Source organism: Salmo trutta, chromosome 23, assembly GCF_901001165.1.
Source record: "Salmo trutta chromosome 23, fSalTru1.1, whole genome shotgun sequence".
NCBI classification, from domain to species: domain Eukaryota; kingdom Metazoa; phylum Chordata; class Actinopteri; order Salmoniformes; family Salmonidae; genus Salmo; species Salmo trutta.
Genome location: NC_042979.1, coordinates 16,921,764 through 16,939,098, shown reverse-complemented (window position 1 = coordinate 16,939,098; position 17,335 = coordinate 16,921,764). Strand labels below are relative to the sequence as shown.

The window sequence follows — 17,335 nt, the reverse complement described above, 5'->3', positions numbered from 1 at the left end:
GTCTGCTCATTACATGGGTCTTTAGCCACACAGAAAGCAACACTTCAGCATTCAGACTCCCCACAGTGTTTTAAAAGGCTGACAGATGCAAGCCTATGCATATTCATGTACTGAAAGGGACAATGGGGTAGCCATAGCGTCCATTCACCATCGAAGTGTATGGCTTACCATATCGGTCAGGTATTCATTCCTCTGGGTGGTTGAGCTACGCCATGGTCCTTAGACTGGTGCTTGGTCCTAACCCGCTTCACACTAGCACGTAACCTGAGCTCCACCTGCCTTTGAAGCACCCTAGACTCTCATTGAAGTTACACACTTTCATTATGCAGTTTAGAGCGGAGAGCGGAGGTGTATAATGATAGAGGGAGGGAGGGAGGGGAGAAGGGAGTGAGAGTAGAGAGAGGAGGTGTATAATGATAGAGGGAGGGAGGGGAGAAGTGAGTGAGAGTAGAGAGAGGAGGTGTATAATGATAGAGGGAGGGAGGGGAGAAGTGAGTGAGAGTAGAGAGAGGAGGTGTATAATGATAGAGGGAGGGAGGGGAGAAGGGAGTGAGAGTAGAGAGAGGAGGTGTATAATGATAGAGGGAGGGAGGGGAGAAGTGAGTGAGAGTAGAGAGAGGAGGTGTATAATGATGGAGGGAGGGGAGAAGGGAGTGAGAGTAGAGAGAGGAGGTGTATAATGATGGAGGGAGGGAGGGGAGAAGGGAGTGAGAGTAGAGAGAGGAGGTGTATAATGATAGAGGGAGGGAGGGGAGAAGGGAGTGAGAGTAGAGAGAGGAGGTGTATAATGATGGATGGAGGGGAGAAGGGAGTGAGAGTAGAGAGAGGAGGTGTATAATGATGGAGGGAGGGGAGAAGGGAGTGAGAGTAGAGAGAGGAGGTGTATAATGATGGAGGGAGGGAGGGAGGGAGGGGAGAAGGGAGTGAGAGTAGAGAGAGGAGGTGTATAATGATGGATGGAGGGAGGGAGGGGAGAAGGGAGTGAGAGTAGAGAGAGGAGGTGTATAATGATGGATGGAGGGGAGAAGGGAGTGAGAGTAGAGAGAGGAGGTGTATAATGATGGAGGGAGGGGAGAAGGGAGTGAGAGTAGAGAGAGGAGGTGTATAATGATGGAGGGAGGGAGGGAGGGGAGAAGGGAGTGAGAGTAGAGAGAGGAGGTGTATAATGATGGATGGAGGGAGGGTGGGGAGAAGGGAGTGAGAGTAGAGAGAGGAGGTGTATAATGATGGAGGGAGGGAGGGGAGAAGGGAGTGAGAGTAGAGAGAGGAGGTGTATAATGATGGAGGGAGGGAGGGGAAAAGGGAGGGAGGGTAGAGAGAGGAGGTGTATAATGATGGATGGAGGGGAAAAGGGAGGGAGGGTAGAGAGAGGAGGTGTATAATGATGGATGGAGGGAGGGAGGGGAGAAGGGAGTGAGAGTAGAGAGAGGAGGGGTATAATGATGGAGGGAGGGGAGAAGGGAGTGAGAGTAGAGAGAGGAGGGGTATAACTGTTTCCTCTGTCTCTGGCGGGGGACAGCTGGCATCGCCATGGCCATGGAGGTACAAACACACCCAGGAGTGCGTAATGAGGTGTGGAAGCAGGATTTTGGCGGTTAGGAGGGGTTGGGACGGGCTCCATCATATGTCTGTATTAGCCTTGGAGGAGCCTCCAGCACGCCATCTCAAAGCCCGCCAAACAGCCACCCATAAGCCCATTCACATGTGACTCACGACCAGCATTAAATCAGTTTAAATACAGGCACGCATTTAACCTTGTTACACCGCTCTGGTTTCACCAGAGGAGCGAGAGGGAGGGAGAGAAAGAGAGGGAGCAAGCGTGAGATAGAGGGGGTGAGAGAGAACATGGGGGGTCTGATCTGAGTAAAGTGGCCCACGTCCGTGACTGTGCGAGGGTATTTGGCACCACATGTCTCTGGATGTCATCATTAACATGGTGGCCTGCATTATGCTCTCACACAATCCTGTGTGTGGCTGCGCATGACGATGTTGCTAAGAAACACGGCATTGCTCTCCTCGCTCGTCAACACATTAAAGTTTAACATCTATTAACCAGATTTAGGCGGAGCAGACGGGCCTGTCTTACTGACTGAGTGAGGAGATGTTGACTGTGTTGCTGACTGTGTTGTAGACCGTGTGTTTGACTATGACTGGATTGTTGAGCGTATTGCTGATGACTGTGTTGTAGACTGTGTGTTTGACTATGTCTGGGTTGAGTGTATTGCTGATATTGTGTTGTAGACCGTGTGTTTGACTATGACTGGATTGTTGAGTGTATTGCTGATGACTGTGTTGTAGACTGTGTATTTTACTATGTCTGGGTTGTTGGGTGTATTGCTGATGACTGTGTTGTAGACTGTGTGTTTGACTATGACCGTGTCATTGACTGTGTTCTCTCTCTGCTGTGTGTTCCAGGTGATCTCAGCCCTGTCCAGGATCTCCCACCACAGCATTGCACAGATCAAAGGGATCAGGTATGTCTCCTCTCCTCCCATTGCCCATTTGAGAAAGAGGAATATTGAATATGTTCACTGTATCTCTCAATCAGACACTGTTGTTTCATTCTGGTAACAGGTTAGATCTAGGCCCACTCCTATTTATACCACTGCCTCTATTGATAACCAGTTCTGGAAGAATGACCACATGTAAGTCCAGAATCAGATAGCTCAGATCACATCTAAACTCTACCTCATATTTCTTTGTGTCACATCAAAGGAAATAGTTCATGCTAGTTTATTGGGCGCTGCGAAACCGCTTTCTGATTTCTCTTTATTTGTTCAATCTGTTCTCCCTGCTCGCTGGCTCCACAAATGAAGCAGTTTTATCCTGGCGGGCTGGGTAATGAGTTGATGGAGCGTGTCCATTAGGCCCCATGCCAGACCAGGGAACACAGAGACTGGCTCTGGCCATTAATAAATACTACACAGCTTGGTGAGAGGTGGCTAAATCACTTCTGTCCTGTCTGCCCAGTGTGGTGAAAACAAATCCCAGCCTGTTTGGTTCGTTTACGTTTTTGTCAATTAGCAGACGCTCTTATCCAGAGCAACTTACAGTAGTGAGTGCATTTTATTTTATTTTTTTGTACTGGTCCCCCGTGGGAATCGTACCCACAACCCTGGCGTTGCAAGCACCATGTTCTACCAACTACCGACTGCCCTCCAGAGCGCCACACAGTGAGGTGAAAATCCTCTCACAGTTAGTGTCTTTTGTTTTGGGGAAAATGTAATTTAATCCAAAACACCCTGGCATGTACAGTACCCGTCAAAACACCCTGGCATGTACAGTACCCGTCAAAACACCCTGGCATGTACAGTACCAGTCAAAACACCCTGGCATGTACAGTACCAGTCAAAACACCCTGGCATGTACAGTACCCGTCAAAACACCCTGGCATGTACAGTACCAGTCAAAACACCCTGGCATGTACAGTACCAGTCAAAACACCCTGGCATGTACAGTACCAGCCAAAACACCCTGGCACCTACTCATTCAAGGGTTTTTCTTTATTTTTACTATTTTGTACATTGCAGAATAATAGTGAAGACACTATGAAATAACACATATGGAATCATGTAGTAACCAAAAAAGTGTTAAACAAATCTAAATATATTTTATATTTGAGATTCTTCAAAGTAGCCACCCTTTGCCTTGATGACAGCTTTGCACACTCTTGGCATTCTCTCAACCAGCTTTACCTGGAATGCTTTTCCAACAGTCTTGAGGGAGTTCCCACATATGCTGAGCACTTGTTGGCTGCTTTTCCTTCACTCTGCGGTCCAACTCATTCCAGACTGGTACTACTGTACATGTACAGTACATTAACCAAGTGCAGTCAGATCATGAATTATATATCTTTCAATCATCCACCACGTCACTGATTCTCTCTCACACCAACATAGGAAGCTTGCCAAGAGGCACATGACCAACACATGGCATGATCTCGGGCACATGAAGGCACATGATGTTAACATGTCTGTCCTTGCAGAGGGGTCAGGCATTCAGTAAAGTGCAGTGTATATCAGTCGTTTAACACCCACCACACACTCTGGCCTCTCGATGCCTCCTGTCCTTCCCCTACTGCCTGGGATAAAGGCGACTGAGGCCCCTCTGCCCCTGTCATTTTACAGAGACCTGTCAGTCCTCTTCAGTCTCACTCCCATGCCCCCTGTCACTAAACACAGACGTGTCCCTCTCTCACCCCAGAGACACTCAGCCGTTAAAAACACTTCTCCTGTTCTCTTTCTCTGCTCTTCTGGCTCTCTCTCTGTTTCTCTCTCTCTCTGTGTAACGCTCTCTCTGTTTCTCTCTCTCTCTCTCTCTCTCTCTCTCTCTCTCTCTCTCTCTCTGTGTAACGCTCTCTCTCTGTTTCTCTCTCTCTCTCTCTCTCTCTCTCTTTCTCTTTCTCTTTCTCATTCTCTTTCTCTTTCTCTCTCTCTCTCTCTCTCTCTCTCTCTGTTCCTCTCTCTCTGTTCCTCTCTCTCTTTGTTCCTCTCTCTCTGTTCCTCTCTCTCTGTTCCTCTCTCTCTGTTCCTCTCTGTGTGTTTGATCTGTGGATAATTGTTCCGGAGGCGTGTTCATTGACTTGCTGTTGAAGTCCATTGATTGGTTCTTTGATGCCTGTTGGCCATAATGATTCTATGATCAGGCCTGTGTGTCTCTGTCACAGTCGGCCCTGACCCCCAGCTTTACTGTAAGCCTCTCTACACCCTGCAAACCCAAAAACACTCAGCACCTGGAACACTCACTGTCCAAGCCCTGTCTCCATGAGAAATCCATGAAAAGTTTTCCATCAAAAAGTGATGAATAGAGGTTAGGAATAATGGCCCTCTGTCTTTACGTCCTGTTCCTCATCTATAGGCTGAGAGTTCTCCTGGTATTCCTCATCTATAGGCTGAGAGCTCTCCTGGTATTCCTCATCTATAGGCTGAGAGTTCTCCTGGTATTCCTCATCTATAGGCTGAGAGCTCTCCTGGTATTCCTCATCTATAGGCTGAGAGTTCTCCTGGTATTCCTCATCTATAGGCTGAGAGCTCTCCTGGTATTCCTCATCTATAGGCTGAGAGCTCTCCTGGTATTCCTCATCTATAGGCTGAGAGCTCTCCTGGTATTCCTCATCTATAGGCTGAGAGTTCTCCTGGTATTCCTCATCTATAGGCTGAGAGCTCTCCTGGTATTCCTCATCTATAGGCTGAGAGCTCTCCTGGTATTCCTCATCTATAGGCTGAGAGCTCTCCTGGTATTCCTCATCTATAGGCTGAGAGCTCTCCTGGTATTCCTCATCTATAGGCTGAGAGCTCTCCTGGTATTCCTCATCTATAGGCTGAGAGTTCTCCTGGTATTCCTCATCTATAGGCTGAGAGCTCTCCTGGTATTCCTCATCTATAGGCTGAGAGTTCTCCTGGTATTCCTCATCTATAGGCTGAGAGCTCTCCTGGTATTCCTCATCTATAGGCTGAGAGCTCTCCTGGTATTCCTCATCTATAGGCTGAGAGTTCTCCTGGTATTCCTCATCTATAGGCTGAGAGCTCTCCTGGTATTCCTCATCTATAGGCTGAGAGGTCTCCTGGTATTCATCATCTATAGGCTGAGAGCTCTCCTGGTATTCCTCATCTATAGGCTGAGAGCTCTCCTGGTATTCCTCATCTATAGGCTGAGAGTTCTCCTGGTATTCCTCATCTATAGGCTGAGAGCTCTCCTGGTATTCCTCATCTATAGGCTGAGAGCTCTCCTGGTATTCCTCATCTATAGGCTGAGAGTTCTCCTGGTATTATGAAACTCATAGCAGGACCTTGATTTCTCCCTGTTCTCTCTCCTGATAGTGAAATAGTCAAATCAATGTCCCTCCCTCCTCCTCGTGATAACTATCCTCAGCTAATCCAAAGCCACCTCTTAGTTTATAGTAGGCCGACTCACACTTCTCCTTAAGTGTCCTGCTTCACCCCTGATAGTACAAGCCATCAATCCTGTACTGTGTGTGTGTTTGTGCGTGCATGCGTGTGTGTGTGTGCGCATGCGTGTGCATGTGCGTGTGTGTGTGTGTGTGTGAGACTGTGTTCCCTCAGTGTGTCAGAGTGCTGTAGTGTGTGTGTGTGTGTGTGTGTGTGTGTGTGTGTGTGTGTGTGTGTGTGTGTGACTGTGTGTGTGTGTGACTGTGTGTGTGTGTGTGACTGTGTGTGTGTGTGACTGTGTGTGTGACTGTGTTCCCTCAGTGTATCAATGTGCTGTAGTGTGTGATTGTGTGTGTGATTGTGTGTGTGTGTGTGTGAGACTGTGTGTGTCAGAGTGCTGTAGTGTGCGTGAGAGCAGAGCTCCACAGTGAGAAAGAGGGCAGCAGACACAGAGGCTGCAACACAGCAGGAGAGAGACTGCAGGCGGAGAAGTGTCAGAATGCTCTCTCTCTCTTCCACTCATCCCTCTCTCCCTCATCCCAGGCTGGGGCATTAGGCATGCTAATGCCCACTCAGGACAGTGTGTGTGACAAAAGACACGTTAGCCACTCATATACATTACACATCACACAATACACACATTACACATGTATACACCCTCAACTATGCTATTCATGTAGATTGCAAATTCACATACTAATTCACAGATTACTCACATAACACACATAATCATGCATACTTTACACACAGGAAATATCAATGAGTCATGCAAAGCCAAATGAAGGGAAAGTCAGAGGGACGTTTATCGGGGTTGCTGGGTGGACTACCACAAGATGGGGCCTGATAGAACTCAACTACACTGAACTATTGATCTCTGCTTTGGGCCATTGGAACCTGCTAGAAGTTACTGCACTGCCTACTCGACTGCAGTCACACCTAACAACTGCGAAGTTACTTCCTCATAGTTATTTGCTGATAGCGGTTCAACAGCTGTTCTGTCCCCAACACGTGTGCCATTGATTAACTTTACCACACGCATGGCTGTGTGCGCATTGAAAAAGCACTTTAACTTAATCGCGGTCTTGGTCAGTTGACAGGACAAGGGAGTCAATGGGTGCTGCAGACTGAAATGAGTTCAGAGGCGTCCATTGGTAGTCTGGAAATAAACAGCCATAACCTCTACTGCCTGATTATATCTGAACACTGAAACAGGGACAGGGAGGGAGAGAGAGAGAGAGAGAGAGCGATGTTGAGAAAGAGAGGTTGAGAAGGAGGGAGAGAGAGAGAGCACAACAAAAATAACTGATTGGAAAGAAAGAAGGAAGGAGAGCGAGGAGTGCCAGGTGACCTTTTCCAGGACAGCCAGCCGAGCTCTGTGATGCATTGTGTTCCTTATCCTGATGTTAATGTGACATGTTAGTCCCTCACAGTGACCACACAAAACATGTCCTGAGTGATTGTTTCGTGAACAATGCATTGAACACATTGTATTCAACTGAACATAGATACAGGAGATATGATTTTGTGCCACCTGGAAGGTCTTGGAGTTGTCACCAGCCTGGGGAATCATGACAGCATCAATGAGCAACCAGTGATGTTGTTTATTTTAGATGAAAACCTGGAGATATGGTTTGATTGGCCATCTGGTAATTGAATTGACTGATTCTGTTAATCTCCCTTCGGGGGGTTCCATAGATGTGAGTCCAAGTGACAGAATGAACTTGTTAACTGAAAAGCACAAACTCAATTAGATAAGAGGCGTGACACAAGAGGACAGATTTAATAAAAACATTTAATTGAAAAGTGTCATATTCTAGGATAATTGAAAATGGCCAACAGTGTTTACTTAGAGCCTGTACTAATGCTGCCATCACCACAACTAAATAACAGAATGAACAGAACACACAGTGGATGTCTTTAGGTGAATTATTATGGTTGAACATACAGGAATAGGAGATGCAGCTGTGACTGTCAGGGTTCAGTCAGTGTACTATCCCTCTGATTATCTCCTACCCACTTCAGACTGAGCCCTAGGTACTTACACACACTCTCTCTCTCTCTCTCTCTCTCTCTTTCTCTCTCTCTCTCCTGAACCCACACACTTTACCCCCCTCCTCTCCGTCTCTATTTTTTTTTACCTCTGGTGCCCCTGTGTTGATGTAACCTCGTCCCCAGGCTCCAATTGCTGCCGCATCAACAGAGAGAGCCGGCTGGTGGGCGAGATTAGTGTTGATGTAATCAGCTGTGAGATGGGGTTCTGTACGTTTTCTTTATAGGGGCTAGCAGCCTGCTCTGTGAGGAGTGGGTGTCAGCAGCACATACAGTACAGGAAGGAATGGTGTTCCTACCATACACGCGCACACATACGCACGCACACACTTTCTTTCACAATCTCCCTTTCTCTTTCTCTCACTCCATGTTCCTATGAGTGATGCAGAACCTTTGTGTGGCCTGTGACTTAGGGGAATTGATATTGTATATGGACATGGATGAGTGTGCGTGTGGGTGCGCGTGTGTGTTTGCAAGTGTGTGTGTGTGCCAAGGTTATTATAGTTTTGTGATTTTCTATTAGTGTTTATTACGATTCGCTTTAACATTTTATTTGAAATTCAGTATAGTTGTCCGACTTGATTCACTAGTTTTTATTTAGTTTCTGTTTGATAAAAACATTTCTATTTTGTTTTTCTATACATTTATTTGAGTTGTAGTTTTAGTGTTAGGGACAGAAAGTAGCCTAGAAGCCATGTACTGTATGTGTTGTTGGTCTATAGCAGGGGTACTCCAGTACTATTTGAGATGGTCCTGTCACACCTTTCCTAGGTGGTAAAGTTCCGGATGGATATTGTCATTTATAACAAACCCCCACCTTGTGACCCCAAAGTGTTCAAACTGTTCACCCTTCTTGTTGGCAAAAATACAATTTAGCAGTTTTAAAGGAAATTTCCTGTAATTCTACACATTTTCATCTTATTTGTGTTCGTATGATACCAGGAGTCGAATCCTGACCGAATTCCAAAAATCAAATAATAGATGTCTCACCTTGTCTTTCTCTTGTAATTATTTGGTGGTGACCTTGGTGATGACCTTGGCTGGGTTTTCCCCTTTTTATCTCTGTTCCACACAGGCAGCCATCTGTTGACTCTACAATACATTTGCTTTTGACCTTTCCACTCAAAATAATCCCATACGGGGCTTTGCCTTTCGCGACTGACCACTGCTGGTGTTGGGTTTACTGCCGCCACACACTCATGCACCGCGCTTGCCCTTGGATTTCTTCCCTGTTAGCTACTGATAGCTAGTGATAGTGACGCACAAGCTAGGCCTATTTGAAACATCGCCATCTACTGGCACCATTTACCTGCAAGATTCAGATTCTCGAAAACCCCATTAGAAAAAAAGCTTTTTTTTTTTTAACTATTCGATTTTTGCCCAAAGTATATATATATTTTTTAAATAAACAATTTATGGTGGTTTTTATTTAATTTAAATCAGTTTGCAGGCAAAGATAAAAGTTTCTGTCTATTTTTTTGTTTTTCAAATGTTTTTCTTAGTCTTTGTGTGTGTGTGTGTGTGTGTGTGTGTGTGTGTGTGTGTGTGTGTGTGTGTGTGTGTGTGTGTGGTATTAATGGCTGTATGACCTCTCAGTAGGACAGGGCTTCACATGTTTTGAAGTCACGTTATCCATGGTGAACCAAGGCCAATACTCCAGTGTCCCATACACTACAGATAGATTAATTGCAGTGTATTTGATTGCTCCGCAACTACTAAAATAGTTTCACGGCTTAAATATGGCACGATGCCGGGAATCATCATAGACCTAGTCACATTAAACAGAATAACATCCGTGCATGGCAGAAATGATAAATACCACTTGTTGAGGCATTTGGAAACTTGAAACAAACATTATTAAAAATGTGTTGCGTGTGGAGGGCACATTATCACACAACAGTAAAGACTACATTACCCACGCATGGTAGCACAAAGATACTTGTGGTGCTAACTGCCCCAGAAGATTTACTATACATATTCATATTCAGAGAAATGGTTCATGGCATGTTAGCATTCGGACATTTAGCATTATGTTAGCGTTTCAAACATTTCATTAGCTATCATCCATATGAAATGAATACATTTTTTTCTCAATGCACACAACTAAACGATGTAGCATGTTCTGAAATGCAGCTTGTATACAATCTGGTGTTCTTGATATCTCATCACCGCTTAATTCACCCGATATGCTTTTTCACCTTTAGCCTCTGTTAAAGTTCCAGATTAAGCATTTTTATGAAATTCCTGGAGAAAAAGATTGAGAAATCCACCTATTTAAGTGGCTAATTGATTAGTCATCCATTGGAACATTCTAGCATTCCCTGGAGGGCTCTACTCAGTTAGAGAGAAGGAATCGGAATTGGAAAAGGGCTCAATCTTATGGGTTTGAGTCATACTTTATGGTTTAAGTAAATCTCAAATTACACCTTATTTCCCATATAGGGGTAAAAACAGGAAATTGTGTAATTTGAGAAATAGCCTTTGTGGGATACTAAGCTACAGTATGCCAGTCAGCCTTGCATGAACTGTTTGACTTTGTGTGTTCTGTGTTCATGGCTGATTTGTGTCTATGGAGGAACAGTGGAGCTCATGAATAAATGAGACTGTTGTAATATAGATGATGATGATGGAGTGAGATTGACAACTTGACTGATAGACACTCATCCCCTGCTGTTACCATATCTTACTGTGGCTAATTCTGTCTCTCTTTCTCCCTCTGTGTGTGTATGTGTTTTAGGCCCTTTCCTTCAGAGGACACTGCTCTAAATGAGGATGATGTGTACCGGAGTCTTGAGGAGCTAGCAGAGTACGTAGCCAGCCCCCCTGCTGCACCCCTCATCACACACACACACACACACACACACACACACACACACACACACACACACACACACACACACACACACACACACACACACACACACACGGCATACACACACACACAAACGGCATACGGAAGTAGCAGCAGCAGCACAGCCGTAACCGTCCATACTGCCACCTTCCTCCGTCCTCCTGTTTACACAAACTCCCTGCCCTCCGTCACTCTGTCCGTTGCCATGGTGAGACCAGTAGAACATTGGCTTTCTGCCTGCCTCGTTGGCTCAGTGACTCTATGGCTGGCTGGCTTGGGTGATGAGTGGGTGGGTGTGAAAGCCAGCTCAGGTCGAGGCAGAGGCAGGGAGGCTGGCCTGGGGTGGGGTGGTAGGGTGGAGGCTGTGGTGTGCGACAGCTCCCATTCCTCTGATTAATGGAGAATAATTAGGTGCTGTGCTGAGATAGGTGTCATTCATCACCCAGAGAAAGCGAGGAGGAATGGAGGGGGGGTGGGATAACAGAGTGCCACCACTACTGCCTGCTGAATAGATTACTGAAGGAAAACGTGCAGAAGCAGAGAGGAGTGAGGGCCAAGCAGGCTAATACTGGATTAAGGCTCAGAAACGATCTTCCATAAGCACCCAATGCAAAGTTTCCATTCGATGACCTTAGTCAGAGCAAAGACAAAGCAATCTCAAAAGGTTGTGGGATAAGGCACGTAGAATGAGGCATTTGATTGTAATGCATCATTGTGGTGGTCCTGTGATGCCTTACCTACAGTTGTGTTGCAGGTAGCACAAAGCGTATCAGCAGGTCTTAGTGGAAAGGTCCTCTGCTTTGATTACATCCCCTTTAGTTTGCCCTTTATCTTTTGACCCCACGCCCTATAACCCAACCTGTGATACGTGGTCATAACACCTTCTCTGACCTGCCCGGAGCCTATGGTGACCCCTAGTCATTCCACAGAGGTTGGGCCTTGGCGCCAGCTTCCTACTCCGGTGTGAACCTGCTCTTTGTCTCACCTCCAGGTGCAAAGTGCTGCTGTATCTTATTGAATTAATCAAACCACAGTGCTTCACGGACCTTTAGAGGATCAGATATGCTTTTCACTCTCATCGACGGCACCAGTCCACGTAATTGATTCATCAGGAGGTCCTGCATGTAATGCAGTAGGACACAGTCAAGCAAGGAGTAATCTCACGCTCATAGTGTTGTTAATTGGCCCATGATATTGATGTACGGTCAATTTAAGATGAGTGTGTGACTGAAATGAGAGAGCGATATGCCAGTGGAGGAGTAGGTTTAACTATATTGAACAAAAATATTAAAGCAACATGCAACGTTTTCAAAGATTTTACTGAGATACAGTTCATATAAGGAAATCAGTCAAATGAAATACATTAATTAGGCCCTAATCTATGGATTTCACATGACTGGGCAGGGGTGTAGCCATGGGTGGGCCTTTCAGGGCATAGGCCCACCCACTTGGCAGCCAGGCCCTACCACTGGGGAGCCAGGCCTAGCCAATCAGAATTAGTTTTCCCCCCAAAAAGGGCTTCATTACAGACAGAAATACTCCTTAGCACCCCCCCACCGATGATACCGCAGGTGAAGAAGCCGGATGTGGAGATTAAGCACTGGCATGTTTTTTTATTTATTTTGACTTTTTATTTAACCTTTATTTAAATAGGCAAGTCAATTCTTATTTACAATGACGTCATACCCCTGTGCCAACTGTGTGCCACCCTATGGGACTCCCAATCACAGCCAGATGAGATTCGGCCTGGATTCGAACCAGGGACTGTAGTGACGCCTCTTGCGCTGAAATGCAGTGCCTTAGACCACTGCACCACTTGTGGTCTGCGGTTGTGAGGTTGGTTGGTCGTACTACAAAATTCTCTAAAACTACGTTGGAGGCAGCTTATGTTAGAGAAATGAATATTAAATTCTCTGCCAACAGCTCTGGTGGACATTCCTGCAGTCAGCACCTTAATTGCACGCTCTCTTTAAAACTTGAGACATCTGTGGCATTGTGTTGTGCGACAAAACAGCACATTTCTAGTGGCCTTTTATTGTCCCCAGCACAAAGTGCACCTGTGTAATGATCATGCTGTTTAATCAGCTTCTTGATATGGCACACCTGTCAGGTGGATGGATTAAATTTGTGCACAAAAAGCTTTTTTGTGTATAGAAAATGTCTGGGATTTTTTTATTTCAGCTCATGAAACATGGGACCAACACTTTACATGTTGCGTTTATATTTTTGTACAGTGTATTTATGTATTTATCTATACTAGTGTAAAACCAAATCAAGCGTGTGCTTCTGGTGGATATTGTAGTGAAAGATTCATAAGACTACATTAGGCTGCAACTGACAGAACATTGAAGGTTTAGTTCATGTTAAGGGACTCTTGTGATTGTCTGTTGGAGTAAAAGTCTCAGTAAAGGTCATATTCTGTACCTTGCTGAATGAACTATTTCCATGTTAACAGTATCATGTCAAATGCGTTCATGTCAAGGTACATGTAAGAGGAATGAAGCTGGTGGATGGTAGTGTGAGCCCACCTGAAAATGCCTGGTCCTTATATTGTGTTTGTATGTGTACATATGCTTACCTGAGGCAGGGTCTCCTTAATTACGGTCTCAGGTTCATCTTCACAACCTTAGCACTGCTTCCGGCCTGTGGCTCTGTAATGTCAACTCCCAGCAGTGCTCTGCTCTTCGCTGTGCAGTTAGTCCTTCCTGGAGTTGACAAAGCATGAAATGGGTGCTGTTGTCAAGGGACTATTTTTGTCTGAATGACAATCTTCAGATTGAGAAGCAAATGTTGTCAGAAAGGCTTTACATCAAGACAATAACAGTATATTGCTATCACTCCTTGGTGGGTAGTCAGATGCAAGGCTGACAACTCAATGTACTGTAACGTTAGAACCAAAGGGTGATACAGTTGATATCACAGAGGATCTGGGGACATGTTATCGCTGACTAGGCCTAATTGATGAGCATTTAGGGAATTCTACATTGAGTAAAGAATACCCTTACAACAAAAAAACACATGTCAAATTTGCAGTTTCACAAGTGAAATCACATTTTCAGATGTGATATAGCTGTTTTCACATGTTGAGCTTAAAATAAACTCTTTGTTAATATTTCAGTGTTATTATATGGTGCAATCCTCTAGTGAGTGGGTTTCTTTATTTTGTGCCATTAAGCAAAACTTCTGAAGTAGGAGAAAATTGTTCTTAGTATTGCAAACAAAAATAATGATATTGAAAGCAAAACATAAACCTCAAAGTATTGATAGAAAAATAAAATATTGCAAGGAAAAACATTTTATGAATGGATGCCAAAAATAGTTTTCTGTGAAAGATATTTGATGAAAACGCAATTAAATAAAAGGCCTCCCTCTTTTCTGCAATTTTCTATTTTATTTTACATTTTTCATATTTTTTTGTTGTTGTAAAGGTAGTGTTGAGACATGTAACCTATCCCCTGCTCCCCCACAAGATCCTTAGACCATATCCCTGTGACTACACAGCCTGTGTGGGCTGGATGTTTATGTCACATGTACAACATCATGTCAGGGCGAGGGAGCCAATCTAATACAGAATGTAGAGGTGGGTACGAGGTTAGTCCTTTTTGGTAGGAGAGCTCCCCTGCTGATAACAGTAGGAGTGGAATGCAGGTGGTGCTCTCTCCATATGTTGCTCTTTGTCCAACTAGTCCTCCTTCAAGCCTAGGCAATGTCACCTTGTCTGGGCATGGCTTCCCATTCATGTCATCACTATTGACTTGATTTTCTTTAATGGAAGCTTCTCTAATATCAAACATGTAAAGTGTGGTGTACTACAGGGCAGCTCTCTAAGCCCTCTACTCTTTTCTATTTTTATCAATGACCTGCCACTGGCATTAAACAAAGCATGTGTGTCCATGTATGCTGATGATTCAAACATATATGCATCAGCAACCACAGCTAATGAAGTCACTGAAACCATTAACTTAGAGTTGCATTCTGTTTTGGAATGGGTGGCCAGTAATAAACTAGTCCTGAACATCTCTAAAACTGAGAGCATTGTATTCGGTACAAATCGTTCCTTAAGTTCTAGACCTCAGCTGAATCTGGTAATTAATAGTGTGGCTGTTGCACAAGTTGAGGAGACTAAATAACTTGGCGTTACCTTAGATTGTAAACTGTCCATGGTCAAAACATATAGATTCAATCATTGTAAAGCTGGAGAGAAGTCTGTCCCACACCACAGTCCAAAAAGCCAAGTTCTGCAGGATCTAGTTTGGTCTTATCTTGATTATTGTCCAGTCATGTGCTGCAAGGAAAGACCTAGTTAAGCTGCAGCTGGCCCAGAACAGAGCAGCACATTTTGTTCTTCATTGTAATCAGAGGGCTGATATAAATACAATGCATGCCAGTCTCTCTTGGCTAAGAGTTGAGGAGAGACTGACTGCATCACTTCTTCTTTTTATTGGAAACATTGTGTTGAAAATCGCATACATTTATTGCATAGTCAACTTACACACAGCTCTGACACCCACACTTACCCCGCTAGACATGTCACCGGGAGTCTTTTCACAGTCCCCAAATCAAGAACAAATTCAAGAAAGCGTACAGTATTATATAGAGACATTATTGCATGGAACTCTATTCCATCTCATATTGCTCAAATAAACAGCAAACCTGGTTTTAAAAAAAACGGATAAAGTGGGGCCTCCCGAGTGGCGCAGCGGTCTAAGGCGCCATTACAGACCCAGGTTTGATTCCAGGCTGGGTCGCAGCCGGCTGCGACTGGGAGACCCATGAGGCAGCGCACAATAGGCATAGCGTCTGCAATGTCCTTGTGCCATCGTGCTCTAGCAACTCCTTGTGACAGGCCAGGCGCATGCATGCATGCTGACTTCGGTCGGCAGTTGTAAGGTGTTGCCTCCGACACAATGGTGCGGCTGGCTTCCAGGTTAAGTGATCAGTACGGCTTGGCAGGGTCATGTTTTCGGAGGATGCATGGCTCTCGACCTTGACTCTCTCCCGAGTCCGTACGGGAGTTGCACCGATGGGACAAGATTGTGACTACCAATAGGATATCACGTAAAAACAAACAAAAAACCCAGATAAAGCAACACCTCACGGCACTACGCCCTCTCCCCTATTTGACCTAGATAGTTTGTGTGTATGTATTGATATGTAAGCTACGTGTGCCTTTTACATTTTTTTTAAATTGATGTAGTTCTGTCCTTGAGCTGTTCTTGTCTATTAATGTTCTGTATTATGTCATGTTTCATGTTTTGTGTGGACCTCAGGAAGAGTAGCTTTTGCTTTTGCAGCAGGTAACAGGGAACCTAATAAACAACCAAATACCAAATACTGTATCTGTCTGTTCATGACAGTCAGGTATTGTTGGGAAAAGCAGTGAAAAGATGACCTATTAAAGAGCTTGAAGGAGAATTCAGGTTTGCTCTACATAGAGAAAGTTGGCATCTCCCTACACAGATAATCTCAAAAGAGTAATGTAACATTGCCTTGAAACAGCCCTCCCAGATACGTACTTGCTCAATGTTTGGACAGCCTCTGAGATCTGATATAGTCAGAGCTAATAAAATGGAAGCCCATGGCAGCAACCTCTCTAACTTCATGAGAAAGAAAGGGCCTCATCGCCCTAAAACTTTGTGATTAAATCAGGGAAGAAAGGGAAGCAAGATATTTCCGTCCCAAGTAAATCTGTTTATTTATCCATCAGCTTACAAATGTGCTGGCCCTAGTCATATGTCTCTGGGTAATCCACTTTTCTACAGTTGCACACACACATTTGTCAGTAATTGCATCGCCAGCCTGGTGGTGGAAACCAGAATGACCTTCCATTGAATTTGGACTGCACACCCTGCAGTCTGCAGAGAGAGAGTTGAAATTCCCCATATAGTTGACTTTTCACTCAGCAGAGATGCAGCTCTCAAAAACTGACTGCACTGATGTGAAAATGTGACTGTACCACTCCCGTTGGATCTACAGTACTTCAAAATCTGTCATTTTGAAACTTCCATTTAAGAGTAGATATAATCCAAGGGCATTAGAAATGATGATATCAGTAGGAGCCTGAGATTACCCTTTACCAGGTGATGGTCAGTGTTGACAAGCCAACACAGAGCAGCCAGGTTTGCTGTAGCTCCAAACATGTGATTTAATGTGTACAGCTCTGTGAAAAAGTATTTGACCGCTTTCTGATTTTCTCTATTTTGCATATTTCTGATACTGAATGTTATCAAATCTTCAACCAAAACCTACTATTAGATAAAGGGAACCTGAGTTAACAAATAACCCCAATTATACTTAGTTTATTTATTTAATTAACAAAGTTATGCAGCACCCAATTGACTTGTGTGAAAAATGTATTGCCCCCTTACACTCAATAACTAGTTGTGACAATGACTGCAACCAAATGCTTCCTTTACTTGTTGATCAGTCTCTCATGTCGCTGTGGAGGAGTTTTGGCCCACTTCTTCCATGCAGAACTGCTGTAACTCAGCGACATTTGTGGGTTTTCAAGCACGAACTGTGGGTTTTCAAGCATGAACTGTTCGTT

The 17,335-nt window shown here is 44.6% G+C and overlaps 1 protein-coding gene across 11 annotated transcripts in view; it reads left to right on the top strand.

The window, feature by feature from the left end:
• Window positions 1-17,335, top strand: part of LOC115159493 (guanine nucleotide exchange factor VAV2) — a 216,772-nt gene that overhangs the window by 146,240 nt on the left and 53,197 nt on the right. For all 11 annotated transcript variants that reach the window (XM_029709261.1, XM_029709272.1, XM_029709269.1 and 8 more), the window contains 2 exons: window positions 2,416-2,474; window positions 10,675-10,743. In XM_029709261.1, the coding sequence (XP_029565121.1) occupies window positions 2,416-2,474; window positions 10,675-10,743 (128 nt within the window). The remainder of the gene's footprint in view (window positions 1-2,415; window positions 2,475-10,674; window positions 10,744-17,335) is intronic.